General features: G+C 40.1%; 1 protein-coding gene across 4 annotated transcripts in view; it reads left to right on the top strand.

Moving 5' to 3' along the window:
* Positions 1–14,806, top strand: part of Ttc1 (tetratricopeptide repeat domain 1) — a 47,617-nt gene that overhangs the window by 24,785 nt on the left and 8,026 nt on the right. For all 4 annotated transcript variants that reach the window (XM_010622264.3, XM_010622261.3, XM_010622263.3 and 1 more), the window contains exons 3-6: positions 1,603–1,663; positions 3,681–3,793; positions 8,961–8,997; positions 11,888–12,036. In XM_010622264.3, the coding sequence (XP_010620566.1) occupies positions 1,603–1,663; positions 3,681–3,793; positions 8,961–8,997; positions 11,888–12,036 (360 nt within the window). The remainder of the gene's footprint in view (positions 1–1,602; positions 1,664–3,680; positions 3,794–8,960; positions 8,998–11,887; positions 12,037–14,806) is intronic.

Raw genomic sequence — 14,806 nt, forward strand, 5'->3', positions numbered from 1 at the left:
ACATCAAGAGTAAAATTGAGTTCTCAGACAAACAAGTAAAAGCAGCAAGTAAACACATGAAAAAATGTTCCACATCACTGGTCATTTGAGAGATATAGATGAAAACAACACTAAGATTCTACCTCACCCCAGAAAGAGTGGCTGCTATCAAGAAATCAACCAATAACAAATGCTGGTGGGGCTTCGGGGAGAAAGGAACCCTTCTCCATTGTTGGTGGGAGTGCAGACTGGTGCAACCACATGGAAGTAAATATGGAGATACCTCAAAGAACTAGGATTAGAGGTCTCATTTGATCCAGGCATCCCTCTGCTGTATCTTCCCAAAAGAATTAAAACAATCATACCACAATGATATATTCACACCCATGTTTATAGCGGCACAGTTAGTAATAGCTAAAATTTAGAAACAGTCCAAATGCCCATCAGCTGGAGCCTGGATAAAGATGTGGTTTGTAAAATGGAGTACTACTCAGCCATAACGAATGAGACTAGAGACATTTATAGCTAAATGGATGCACATTGAGGCTATACTCTTAAGTGAAATAAATCAGACACATGAGTAAATACTGAATAGTTTCTCTGGTGTGAAAAACAAAGTGTAAATAAGGTTCAAATGATACAATTGATAGTATGAAATAGGAAGAAAATGGCTAAAGAGGAAGTGGGAAGGGGAGGGGAAAGGAAATACGAGAAAAGAAAAAAATTGAAAAAATTGAAAAATGGAAACAAAGTCTTTGTAGATAGGGAAGGGTGGAGTGGGTGAAGGGTGGGCTGGGGTATGGGGAAAAAATAAGAACCAAGACACGTCATGTAAAAGTACAAGATCCCAATGATAAATTTAACTGTATTGTTTGCTTTAAATGTACGAATAAACTTACTCGGGGGGAAAAAAAGAAAATTGGAACTAGGGTTTTAGCTCAGTGGTTCCAGAACCTGCCTCACAAGTACAAGGTCCTGAGTTCAGTACCCAATTTTTTTTAAAAAAAAAGGAATAAAATTCATGATGAGCTGGATGGTCATGTGTTTTCTCTATCACTGTTTCAGATTTAGATAAGACTCACCCAGTTCTACATAGTTAACTTGCTGCCCATGATAAGGAGACTTGTATGTATTATTTTTGTTGTTTTGTTGGTACCAGATACTGAACTGAAGACCTTGTGCTTGGAGGCAAGCAAGGAGACTTGTATGTAAAGAAAACTTACTTTTTGTTCACTTAGAATATTATAAGGAGGGCCCGGGGATTTAGCTCAGTGGTACCGCCGCCTGCCTTGCAAGCCCAAGGTCTTGAGTTTGATCCCTGATACCAAAAAAAAAAAAAGGGGGGATATTATAAGGAATTACAGAGGTGCCTCAGCACTTGCTGTCAATTGGTTCTGGGGAGTGCCATGAATACCAGAATCACCAAGTACCAAACTATTTTGACTGGAAAGGGTAGTGAGAAAGTAGGCAATCAGTACCGTCGAGTTATAGCTTGTATGTCAAGTACCAAATGATGAATATGAGGACAAGTTTTTGTGTCAAAATACAGTTACCAAATTTTAAGAGTTTCAAAGAAGTTGAGTGCTAAGGTATAAATGTATGTAATTCTCTGATCTCTTTCAGAAAAAAAGAGAAGAGAGCACTAGACTAAAGGAAGAAGGAAATGAACAATTTAAGAAAGGGGGTAAGATAACTTTTAGTGCTCATGTGTGGTTGTCTTGATTCTTATATTGTTTTAAAGTCTGTGAAAACATAGCAAAGAACATTTGGAAACAACTAGCAAACTTGAGCTCTTCCCAGTACACTGTTGCCTTGATAGCTGGAATTTTGTCTTTTTACCAGCTCCAAATCATTCTCACCTGGTGGTACTCGGTTACCATATGTCTCTGTGGCACAAGCCTAGTTGTTTTATTTTATTTCTTCCTTTATCAGTCCGCAAATCAGGGGTAAAACTCTTTGCTACTGCCTTGGAAAACATTAACCTTACTGTGTCACTGTAAAAGAAGAGTCCCCATTTCTCAAGTGCTGCAGTGCTGTGAAAATGGGCCCAGCCACTGCAGACTAGGAAAGTACTTGTTCTTGGTTGTTCTTCAATATGATTTTCCCCCCTTTGGTAGTGTTAAAGCTCTTAGTTGTTATAACAAAATACTTGAGGCAGGCTAATTTTATAAAGAGAAGAGTTTATTTAGCTCACAGTTTGGGAGTGTGAAAATGCAAGGAACATTGTAGTCCTCAGGTAAGTGCCCCATGGTAGATGGAGAGAATCTGTGCAAGAACTGACTATCTTTCAAAATAGGAAGCCAGAGAGAGACCCCAGGGTAAGGCTGCAGTTATTAGAACAACCTGCTGTTCTGAGAAGTCACTGCAGGGGACCCGTGTTCCCATTCCAGGATGGCTCCTCCAGTGACCTGAGGGCTGCATCTTAAAGGTTCCACTTCCAAGTGTCTCATACTGAAGACTGGAGCTCCTGAAAGTAAAACTGTGGAGGGAGAAATGACATCCAGATGTAACAGATGCCTTAACTGCATTTCCTGCATTTACTTAGCAGTAGGTTGGAGTGCATTACAATAATTTAGAGAAACTACTGTATTGATCTTATAACAGCCTTCTGTTACATCTCAAAGTGGATGTGCTTTAGAAATCTTAGGAGTATTAACATTTTCCCCCAGTTATTTTTAGGTTTACATTTTTTTTTCCTCGTATCCTGATTTGGCAGTCTTCACTTCTTTTTTTTTCTAACAGAACTAATGGTTCTAATGGCACATTAGTGTTAAATGTTTTAAGCCCAAGAAAGGAGTGAAGAAACAATATTTTCTTAGTATCCAGAGTATAATTGTATATATAATAATATATCAATGATTGTGTATTTTCTCTTTTAAGATCTTTAGGTGTTACTTTTTAGGTATTTCACCTCCACAATGTATCTGTACAAGTGTTTCATGGGTACAGTTTTAAAGTGTAATAGTTGTAATGAAAATATATACATAGGGTTTTTCCCCCCTCCACCCCTGGGTCTTGAAGGTAGGGCCTTGCATGCACCAGACAAGTGATTTGCCACTGAGCTACACCCCTGTCCCTAGAATTTTTGTTTGTTTGTTTGTTTGTTTGTTTGTTTGTTTGAGACAGGGTCTCGCTATGTAGTTGAGATTGACCTGGAACTCACTATGTAGCCCAGGTTGGTCTTGAACTTAACAGCGATCCTCCTGCCTCAGCCTCCCGAGTGCTGGGATTACAGGCGTGTGCCACCATGCCCGGCTAGAATTGTTTTTTTTTCTTTATGCATGAGTCATGGATCCCACACTGTAGCTTCTTTCACCTGTCCAGTTCCTTAACCCCTTTGAAAATCCCTTTCTTATCTTCTAACCCACACGAAAGCTGAACATCTAGAGCAGTGGTGGTGAACCTGTGGCACGCGTTCCGCAGCCAGCTTTTGTTATCATTGAAAGCCCTGAGAGGTTTGCCATCTCTGCTCTGGAGTGGGCTACTCCTGTATCGTGTCCTCTCTGCCAGCAGCACATTCAGCCATTGTTTCTCACATGCCCTGTAAGACCACACAAAGAAATATTGTTTCTGTGGAGAGGGAAAAGGAAGAAAGGGTTTGAAACCTTTTGTCTTGAGAATGGAAAGTTATGCATTCTGAGATTCTGTGGAACACAGTGTCAGAAATAAAATCTTGACTGCTTGCTCTCCCTTATCGTTAGATTATGTAGAAGCTGAAAGTTCCTACAGCCGAGCCCTTCATATGTGCCCATCATGCTTCCAGAAGGAGAGATCTGTTCTGTTTTCAAATAGAGCGGCTGCAAGGATGAAACAGGTGTGAATCTTGGACCTTTTCTTTTTAAAAAGCACATGATCTTGCTGCGGGTGGTGGTGCATGCCTGTAATCCCAGCACTTGGGAGGCTGAGGCAGGAGGATCTCTGTGAGATCGATACCAGCCTGGGCTACATAGTGAGTTCCAGGTCAGTCTCAACTCATAATGAGACCCTGTCTCAAAAAAAAAAAAAAACAAAAAAAAAAAAGGCACATGACCTTGCAGTGTTTCGTAGGGTAGTCTCTTTCCAAAAACCAGCCTTAGGGCTTAAAGTTTGTTTTTCTTTTCCTGTATCTGTATTTCCTTGATATAAAGGCTGCAAGGAGAGTGGAATATTTTGGACTACTCTTAACCCTCCTTGTATTAAAGTACTTGAGTGAATACTTGCATGGAAGGAAGGCTGATAAGTTTCCACTGAATGAGAGCAAGTTATGGAAGCATGAAGCCAAGTGCTGCATACTTTAGACCTCTGGAATTCTAGATGAAGACTCACCGTCACAGGGAAATACTGATAAAACTCTAGAGTTAAAGATACTTAGTCCTAAGACTGCTTTTTCTGTGAAAATCCAAACACTGACAGAAATATCCAGTAATTAGAATGAAAAACCCTCTTAAATGCAGAGTAGGTGTCAGGGAAAGTTGCTCTTTGCATTTCCAAGAAATTGAGAAGTGGCAGAGGGTGAATGTAGCTTAGGTAAAAGTAGAAATGCGTTTGTTTATACGGTGTTGGTACTAATAATGAAATGTGTTGACAGTGGGTCTGAATTTCTTCTCTAGTCAGTTTAATTAGTTTAGCTATATTTAAATGAGTAATTTGAAAGACAACGCTGCCATTTGTGTAGCTACTACTGCCGACCTCTGGAGTCACCTGTTCTGCAGTGGGTAGATTATCTAGCTGGCATACATGTAAGCAGTCACAAAGCTGGCTCAAGATAGGTGAAAGTGGGGTTTTTCTGGTTTGTGTTTTTAGATCAGGTATTTACCATCACTTTTTGATTGTGCCTGAAATTCTCAAGTGCTTCCACCAAACTCAGTTTGGGTAACCCAGGTTTTTTTGTTTTAAAGACCCTCTGGTGGGGAGGAGAATGTGTGCTTGAATGTTTGGATGTACAAAAAGGTTTTGTTTTTGTCTGGAACTTAAATTGGCTTTAGTCTCTAAGGTAGACTATTTTTGGAATGTTTGATGTGCAAGAAAGAAGAAATAATTTTATGGAATTTACAGACCAACATTTTGTATTAGGAAAAATAAAATAATTATTTAAGTTTATTTTAAATTGTATTTGCGGGCCGGGGATTTAGTTCAGTGGTTCCATCGCCTGCCTCAAAAGCACAAGGTCCTGAGTTCTATCCCTGGTACCAAATAAATAAATTGTATCTGTGCCAGGCATGGTGGCAACGGTGCGTGCCTACTATCCCAGTGGCTTGGAAATTTGATGCAGGAGGATTGTAAATGGGAGGCTGGCCTGGACGTGTATGGGACACTGTCTCAAAATTTTAAAAGGGGATGGGGATGTGGCTCAGTGGTTGAGCCCATCCGCAAGGCGTTGGGTTTAATTCTCAGCACTGCAAAAATAAATTTTTTTTAATGTGAAAAATCTGGTCCAAGTATGGTGGCACACGCTGTAATCCTAGCATTTAAGATGCTGAGGCAGGAGAATCTCCATGAGTTCAAAGCCAGCCTGAACTACATACATAGCAAGACCTTGTCTCAAAAACAAAACAAAAAATTTTAATCAATTAACTAATGTAATCGTAACAGTGATCAGAATTTAATCTCAACAGTTTTTTGTTGTTGTTGTTGTTTTTTGTTTGTTTGTTTTGGGTTTTTTTGGTACCAGGGATTGAACTCCGGGTCCTTGCGCTTGCAAGGCAGGCCACTGAACCACTGAGCTAAATCCCTGGTCCCACTCAACAGTTTTTATACATAGCTTAAAACTTGTAATATTTTTGCCTCTGCTCCTGTGTCTCACCACATTGCCAGACTGGACACTGATGCTATAAAGTGTGACTGAGGGCACTTTCATTGTCAGAGGAAACGCACAGCATCCACTTGGTTCCTGGGGGTTGGGGATTCTTTATTTCCACAGTAGCCTAAGTCAGTGATACTTCCAGGCTTGGCCTATCATTACAGACTTGTTCTGATATTTTTTTCAGTCGGGGTGTCACTCTGCAGCCCAGGTTGGCGTTGAACTTGGCCATCTTCTTGCCTCTTCCTCATGAGTTTAGTGAGTTCACAATGCCTCAGCTAGTTCTGAGTCAAGAAAACATACCGTTTTGGTTGTCTTTTGTCTATGAACTTGAGAATTCAAAAGGGCATTGCTATGTTATTGTTTCCTATGCAAAAGATTGGTTAGAGTGAGTTTTGGGTTTTTAAGTTGCACTTTTGATACTTAAAGATCTTAACAGACTAGAAAGATACCAAGATTAGTACCTTGATAAAATTAAAGGAGCATGTTCTGTATTTTCCAAGAAAATGATGAGTGAACTACTTAAGTACAGTTTCAGAAAGATAGATTAGCACACTCGACATCCCTGACTGAATGCCCTGTATTTTATATGAGGACAGAAAAAGCAAGCCCAAGTTAGAGCACAGTTTTAACTCTAGGTCAAAGTTGTATAAATTCTTCATCTCTTAGTGCTTTTAATATATTAATTGGTATGGTGAACATTGGAATACAAATGACCCTGGAAAATTTTGGGGTTTGTTTTTTATGGTAAAATACATAAAACATAAAATTGACCATTTTAACCATTTTAAGGCACACAATTCAATGGCATTAAACACCTTCGCAGAACTGGGCCTGTTGATGCATCCATGTATCCCCAGCACTGAAGAGGCTGAGGAAGGAAGATCACAAGTTCAAGGCCAGCCTGGACAGTATAGTGAGACTACGTGTAAATGCCCCAGTTCACCAAGATAAGTGTAACTAACTTTGTATCACAGACGTAGAAAAATCCATGAGAAGCAGTAAAAAACATGAGCCAGGAATTTAGCTCAGTGGTTCCACCGCCTGCCTCACAAACACAAGGTCCCAAGTTTGATGCCCAGTACCAAAAACAAAACAAAACAAAACTTCACAGTATTAGGCAACCGTCACTATTGTCTAGTTCCAGAACTTTTCCAAAGCCCTAATAGATATCTTGAACTTAATAAGTAGTCCCTCACCATCCTGAAAACAGAACTGTTTTTTGTTTTGTTTTGTTTGTTGGTTGGTTTTTTATCTTTTTTTTTTAACTAGGATTAGAACTCAGGCCCTTGTGCTTGGGAGGCAGGCGCTGGAACCACTGAGCTAAATCCTCAGCACCAGAACTGTTTTTGATTGAATCTTGAAACAGAATTTTATGACGTTGCTCTAAAAATATTCTGGAAAATATAAAGAACTCAAAACATTCAGCTCCCCCAAAATAAAGACCCAGTTCAAAAATGGGCATCTGAAATGAACAGACATTTCTCAGACAGAGAAGTCAAAGCAGCAAGTAAATATATGAAAAAATGTTCCACATCACTGGTCATTCAAGAGACGCAGATGAAAACAACACTGAGATTCCACCTCACCCCGCAAAGAATGGCTGCTATCAAGAAATCAACCAATAACAAATGTTGGCGGAGTTGTGGGGAGAAAGGAACCCTTCTCCCTTGTTGGTGGGAGTGCAGACAGGTGCAGCCACTGTGGGAATCAATATGGAGATACCTCAAAGAGCTGGGACCAGAGGTTCCATTTGACCCAGCCATCCCTCTGCTGGGTATCTTTTCAAAAGAATTAAAGGAATCATATCACAGTGATATATGCGCACCTATGTTTATAGTTGGCGTAGTTTGTAATAGCTAAAACTTGGAAACAGCCCATTTGCCCATCATTTGGAAATTGGATAAAGAAGATGTGGTTTTTCTGTAAAATGGAATACTACTCAGCCATAAAGAATGAGAAATTAGAGTCATTCATAGTATGATACGTTTTGAGGATATCCTCCTAAGTGAAATAAATAAGTCACACATGTGTAAATACCAAATAGTTTCTCTGGTGTGAAAAGCTATAATAGTACATAAGATCCTAATGAAATAATTAACCATGTAAAATAGGAAGAAAAGGGTTAATGGTGTAGGGAAAGGTAGGGGAAAGGTAATAAGGGAAAAGAAAAAAATATGACAAAATGGAAATATAGTGTTTGTAAATGGGGAGAGGAGGAGGGGGTGAAGGGAGGGCAGGGACAAGGGGGAAAAAATGAGAACCAACACCTATCATGTAAAGGTACAAGATCGCAATAATAAATGTAATTGCATTGTATGCCTAAAATACTCAATAAACTCAATTTAAAATTACCAATTAAAATTACCAATTGAATTACCAATAAACTCAATAAAAGAAAAAAAAACAAATATTCTGGAAAATATTTAGTATTTGCTATAATAAATTTATGGGAGTATTGAACATTTATTTGAACTAATTTTTATATAATGTAGAAAACTTCTAATTTGTATAAACCAATGTTTTAGAGCATAACATGTAGCATCGAGTCTAGCTGTAAGCAGTAGGCAGTGCCAGAGCTGGGCCAGGTTCCAGTTCTTCTGACATTCAGTGTCCCTGCTACCGTGCTGTGTTTCTACACTCAGCAAGTTCAGTTAGGGAGAGATTTCATTTGGTGAATTGTTAACATTTTTGTCTCATCGGTGGATAAGTTGATAGTGATAACTGAGACTAAAGGACAAACTGTACTGGCTGTAGGTGGACCATCTATGTATATGCTTTTTGGAAAAGTCCACATTATGTGTGATGTAACAAGTAGCCAGAGAGGATGGTAACTAATCCATTTCTTCATTTATCAGTTGCTCTGTTTATTGACCACATAGTTTTCTCATTGCCCACATTCTAATGTAACAAGTCTTTAAAAATCTAGTAAGTCAGGCCAGGGATTTAGCAAAAAAGGAATAACTCAGAACAGTCTTCAAGGAAAAGAAGCTACTAGAATATTTGTTACCAGGCGGATATTAGGTCAGAGTCATTGATTTTGGATTTAATGCATATTTTCATGTGATTTCTTTAAAAAGCATTCTGTATTTCCATGAGCAATTTTTTTTTCCATGAGCAATTGTTAATGATCATGTCAGTGGGCACTTGAGCCACTAAGATAAATTTGGGGTAGTATTATTAATGTTTGTGTTCCTTTTAGGATAAGAAGGAGATGGCCATTGGTGACTGCAGCAAAGGTACAACTTTTTTTTTCCTTCTACTTGTTAACATTCATGACTGTTACTTCAGCTACACAGATAACAGGGGCTTTTGGTCAGAGGTGCATAAGAACTTCTGTATCCTTCCTCTGGGGCTTTATAGTTCAGCATTTTCAGATGACCATACAGTGTCTTACAGTAAGCATACGTTTGTTTGTTTGTTTGTTTGTTTGTTTTGTACCAGGGATTGAACTCGGGTCTTTGCACTTGCAAGGCAAGTGGCAGAACCACTGAGCTAAATCCCTGGCCCAGTAAGCATACTTTTGAATGGATGGTTCAGCCATTTTCTACTGCTTTAGTGAATATGTGAAGAACAATTCAAAGCTATCTTTTTTCTTTTTTTCCTACATCTATTCTCTTTAAAAAATTTCTCAATGAATTTTAAGTACATGAAATGCACTAATTTCAAATATATTTTAAAGTATATGTGTCTGTATCAGTTTACAACAGTAAAACTACCACTCACATCAAGATACTGAACAGTTAAAGGTACAAGATCCCAATAATGAATGTAACTGTACTGTATACCTAAAATATAGCAGTAAACGCAAGGGAAAAAAAAATATTGAACAATAATCTGACATGTGAATGACACATAGTCTCTTACATGTGAAATATAATATCCTTGCTTTTGCTTGATAGAAGTGTTGCTTTCCATTTCTGTGACCTAAAGAGTTTCTATGACCTTTAAACCCTTTTAACCTTTGTATCATACAAATATGAGCATCTCAGATCAGAAATTGATTATTTTACTGAGTTTGGATTTTATTAGGCGGGAATTTAACTAGTTTATCAGATAATTCATGACTCTCTTAGTATCTGTTATGCTGATTTAATGCTTCCTTGGTGTTTTTCTTTGGTTACTTTTTATTGGTTTTTCACATCTTTTAGTGCTGGAAACTTGGAATGTATATATGCTGTTTTTGTGCACAACTCAAGGGCAGATGACTTATATGATCCACCATCTGATGCAGTAATCCCTAGTTTTCCCAATTTAGTATATCAAACGTATCTACCCCTCTGCAGCCAGTGTTTTGGAAATTTTTTTCTTACATTATCAGTATTAACATTGTGAATTTACCGGTTTTCTTTTGTTTTGTTTTGTTTTGTTTTTTGGTACTGCGGATAGAACTCAGGACCTTCGCTTTCGAGGCAGGTGGTGGAAGTACTGAGCTAAATCCCAGCCTTGCCAGTCTTTTTAAAAGTGAAATAAAAGTACCATTTTCTAGTTTCATCAGATTAACATTTAGAATGTCTTTACTGTACCTGTTCTGACCTGTCCACAGTGACAAAGGACTTTTATCTAACATACATTTGGCCTCAGGACATGCATGTATTGCTGGCACCTTTCAAAGGGTTGGCCTCCCTCCTACTCCTATTTCATATTCTCTGAGCACTGTCTTCATTTACATGTACATCACTTTGCCCACAGCACTCTCACTGTGTGAGATCATTGACCTGTGTGGCAGCCTGCTCTCACTGTAACTAAAATAGAAGAAAGCTATTACAACAAGGACTTCATCTTCTTTACCACAATACTCCTGACATACTAATTAGATACATAGATTAACTACTAATAATTGTTGGCTAAAAGCATGACTAAAAGAAAATTAAGGGAATATTATATAAAGAGACAAGGATGTTTTAGAGCCAGGTCGTTGCTACCTCATAGAAAAAGAAACAGTTTAGAAAGAATAGAAGAAGTACAGTATGTGTAATCAAAACCCAGCAGAGGTAGTTAGGCCTGGTGCTACATACCTATAATCCCAATACTTGGGAGGCTGGAGCAGGAGAATTGCTGTGAGTTTGAGGCCAACCTGGGCTACATAGCGAGAGACTTATCTCAAAATAAAGAGGGGGAAAGAAAGGAAAACAAAAAGATTATTAGGGCAATTTTTTCTTTCTTTTCTTTTCTTTGTTTTTTTTTTTTTTCCGGTTTGTTTGTTTCGTGTCAAGAGTTCGATCTTGGGTCCCTGCGCTTGCAAGGTAGGCGGCAGAATGACTGAGCTAAATCCCCGGCCCAGGGAAATTATTTCTGAGTAGAAGAAAAGGTCTTTTGCACCCTGACCAAAAGGTACCAAAGCAATAGTGTGAAGGAACTGTAAGAGGTGAACTAAAAATATAACCTTGGTAGTTGCATCCTAGAAAAGAGAATGGTAGGACTGTGCCACCAGATGGTTTCCTTCAGCTCCACACACTTTTCTGTCTCATTAATCTGCTGTGCACTTAATCTCAGTGTCTGGCCCATTCTGAACTGGGTAAAAGATAAGTCAACAAAAAGCAGGACTTGGAATGTAGCCCAGAGTTTGGCAAATTAAACCATAAGCCAAATCCATCCTGCCACCTATTTTTATAGTCTACCAACAAGGAATGATTTTTACATTTTTAAAGTCTAGATTAACCCCAAAGAAAAATAGTATTTTATGATATGTGAAAATTATTTGAGCCAGGCGTGGTGGTTAACACCTGCAAACCCAGCAGTTGGGATGCTGAGGTAGGAAGATCTCCAGGAATTCAAGGCCAGCCTGGGCCACACAGTGAGTTCTGGGCCAGCCTGGACTACATGGCAAGACCCTGTCTCCAAAAAAAAAGTTACTTGAAACTCAAATTGCAGTGTCCAGAAGTGTAACATTTTATTGAAACAGAGCCCCCTGCATGGTGACAAATGGTCTGTATTTGTCATTGTTTAGAGAAGAGGTTCTGTCTGACCCACAGATCTTAAAGTCTTTACTTTGCCCTGTACAGAGAAAAGTGCAATGGCAGGCACAGGCTTTGACCTTTGGAAGGTGGTTGATGAATGAACTTGATACATCCCAAGATTCATGGGCGTCTTCTTTTTGTGAAATTGTTATTTCTTCTCTTTTTGCAGCAATTCAGTTGAACCCCAGCTACATCAGAGCAATATTGAGGAGAGCGGAGTTGTACGAGAAAACAGACAAACTAGATGAAGCCCTGGAAGACTATAAGACTGTATTAGAGAAGGATCCATCAGTACACCAAGCAAGAGAAGCTTGTATGGTAAGACCTATATTTTTTTAAATGTTTTTTCTTCTTCTCTGATAGTGAATATTAAATAATCCTGTGGGACACAACTAAATTCCACATTTAACCTTTAGCAAAATATGTGGGAGCTGGGTCTTTGAAGTGGTGGCCACAAGTGCGCCATGACTGTGCTATTTAACAGGCATTCTGAGAGCCGTGGGTGTCCCCATGACCCTCTGGAGTGATAGGAACTGCCTTTCACCATTGCTCGGGGAAATCATATCCACTGTAGTTACAGAGATCGGGTCCGTGCGATTCGTAGCATTATAGACGGGACATTTGCTCTGGTTTCTGCCCATCCTTTCCCTCATTCAGGCACCAGGCCTCGGTCCTGTCATCATATGTGCTGCGCAGTTCCAGCTGAGCACATCCTAAGCCTGACCTTGATGAAAGTGCCTGTCATTCTTGTCCTTGGCATTGACAGTCTTTCTGCTTCAGAAGCTCATACTTATTTTTACCTCAGGTGTAAATTATCTAAACATTGTTGATTCCTCCCCCCATTTAAAATTAACTTCATATTTATGCTTATTTATTCACTTATGTTGCAGTGCTGGAAACTGAATCCAAGGCCTTCACACTGAGCTACATCTCTGGCCCTTTTACTTATTTTTTATATTGAGTCACGGTTTTGCTGAACTACTAAGTTGTCCAGACTAGATTTTAATTTGTGATCCTCCTGCCTTGGCTTCCCAGAGTTCTGGAATTGCAGGCATGTCCCATCACACCTAGCTAAACTTTGACTTTTATCACCACTTTTTTATTAATTCGTAAAGCAGCATATATGCTAATTATGTGCTACAATGAGATATTTATATGTTATTACCAAAACATAATGGCTTGTTATGGCTTGTGTCTAGATGTCCCCCAAAGCCTTATGCAGTTATAGGCTATAGGTGGGGATTTTTCAGAGGTGGCTGAATCTAGTCTGTGTGATTGATTCATGGTACAGTGTTACGGTTAAGGGTGCTAGGAATAAGGGTGGGTGATTACTAAATCAGTACACTGATTGGTTTCGCACCACACCAATCCCCTGGTTACAGTGTGAGGGACAGAAAGAGGCTTGTCTTGCCCACTTGCTTGCTTTGCTACCTTCTGCCCACCATAAACTGTTTCTTCTCTGTGAGGCCCCTCTGCCGTGCCACCCTGCCTTGGAGCCAGCTGATTATGGACTGAAACAGACAAACTGTGAGCCAAATAAAACTTTTCTCCCTTAACTGTGGGTGCTGAGTATTTTGCCCCACAACAAGAAAAGTAAGTAGGACAGAATTTGGAGCCAGAGAAGTGAGGTTATTGCTGTGACTGCCCCTGACCGTGTGGTTTAGGAGACTTTTTGACTGGCCTATGGGAAGGTGGAGAGTTGGAAAAGGTTTGGATATGCCAGCAGAAAAGGCAGAGCTCTGACACCTTAGGTTGTTCTTTAATGGAAGATTCTGGTCAGAGATAAGAAGACCAGAAGACAGATACAAATCCTGCCAGTAAAGACCAGACATGAGAGGTTTCTGCTGGGAAGAGTGTGTGCTTGGCACAAAGTGTCTGCGTTTTGCTCCTGTCCAGAGACTTTGCCTCAGGCTAAGGGACTGAGGTTAAAGGGGGTGGACTAATTAATCTTGTAGAAGAAATTTCAAGGCCGAGTAATGTTGAGGTGGTGGCATGGCTACTGTTAGGGGCTTTTAGCCAGATCCATGTTGAGAATCAAAAGCAAAGAGCCCAGCAAAATTATTTAAAATACTGTGAATTTGACCAGAAAGGAGGCTTCAGTAAAATTGTGCCTACACAGATATAATAGAGGAGACATTGGTTGTTGAAAAAACCCAAGTATTTCAGGAGGACACAACAGAAAAGATGGCCTGAGGACATAACAGGAACCAGTAGGACTCCAGCACTTGCAGCCTCAGAGTTGCAAAGGTGATAGACTTTGCTTTGCATAGAGCCCTAGAGCGCGATGTTCCAGAATGGCAGCAGCCTAGGGAGGTTATTCCTCCAGATTTGGTCTGTAGGTGCTTGGACTCTATAGCCAAAAGGGAAGCCTGGCTACTGCTCCAGTCGGTGGCAAACCTGGTGCCACTTGGTGCTGGTGTTAGGCACATGCAGAACGCAAGAGTTACGGGATGAGGAAGGCTTCCACCAGATTTCAGAAGCAGGCCTGGAGGCCGGGCAGAGTGCCCCTGATAGGGCATTGTGTGAAGTTGTGAGTGTGAAGGCACAGTAGAGAACCCAGAAGTTTGAAGAAACCAGGAATGTGGATCATCTGAGGAAAACTGCAAGGAGGGAGCAGAGTTGGCCCGAGAGAAAGAAGCCATGGGAGCTACAATCACAGGCAGTGCCGTAGGGGTGGGGCCATCCAAGCAATGGAGTTCACAGATTGCCTTGGGCACTGAATGTCTTCGTCACTTTTCTCTCATTGCTGAGAAAAGTGTACCCTACAACCAAAGGTAAAGGGGAAAGGGTTTATTTAGTTCACAATTCGTAGAGGTTTCATCAATAGTCAGCTGACTCCAAGGTAGGGTTGGCATAGCAGACAGACATCACAAAGGAGAAACAGTTCATGGCGAGCAGTTTGTCACCAGAATCATGGAAAGAATTGAGTTGGTGAGCCGGGCGTGGTGGCTCATGCCTGTAATCTTAGCACTGGGGAGGCTGAGGCAGGAGGATTGCTGTGAGTTCGAGACCAGCCTGGGGTACATAGTGAGTTCCAGGTCAGTCTCAACTACATAGTGAGACCGTCTCAAAAAACCAAAAAAAAAAA

The sequence above is a fragment of the Fukomys damarensis genome, unplaced genomic scaffold (assembly GCF_012274545.1).
Source record: "Fukomys damarensis isolate Sample0158 unplaced genomic scaffold, DMR_v1.0_HiC HiC_scaffold_9, whole genome shotgun sequence".
Taxonomy (NCBI): Eukaryota; Metazoa; Chordata; class Mammalia; order Rodentia; family Bathyergidae; genus Fukomys; species Fukomys damarensis.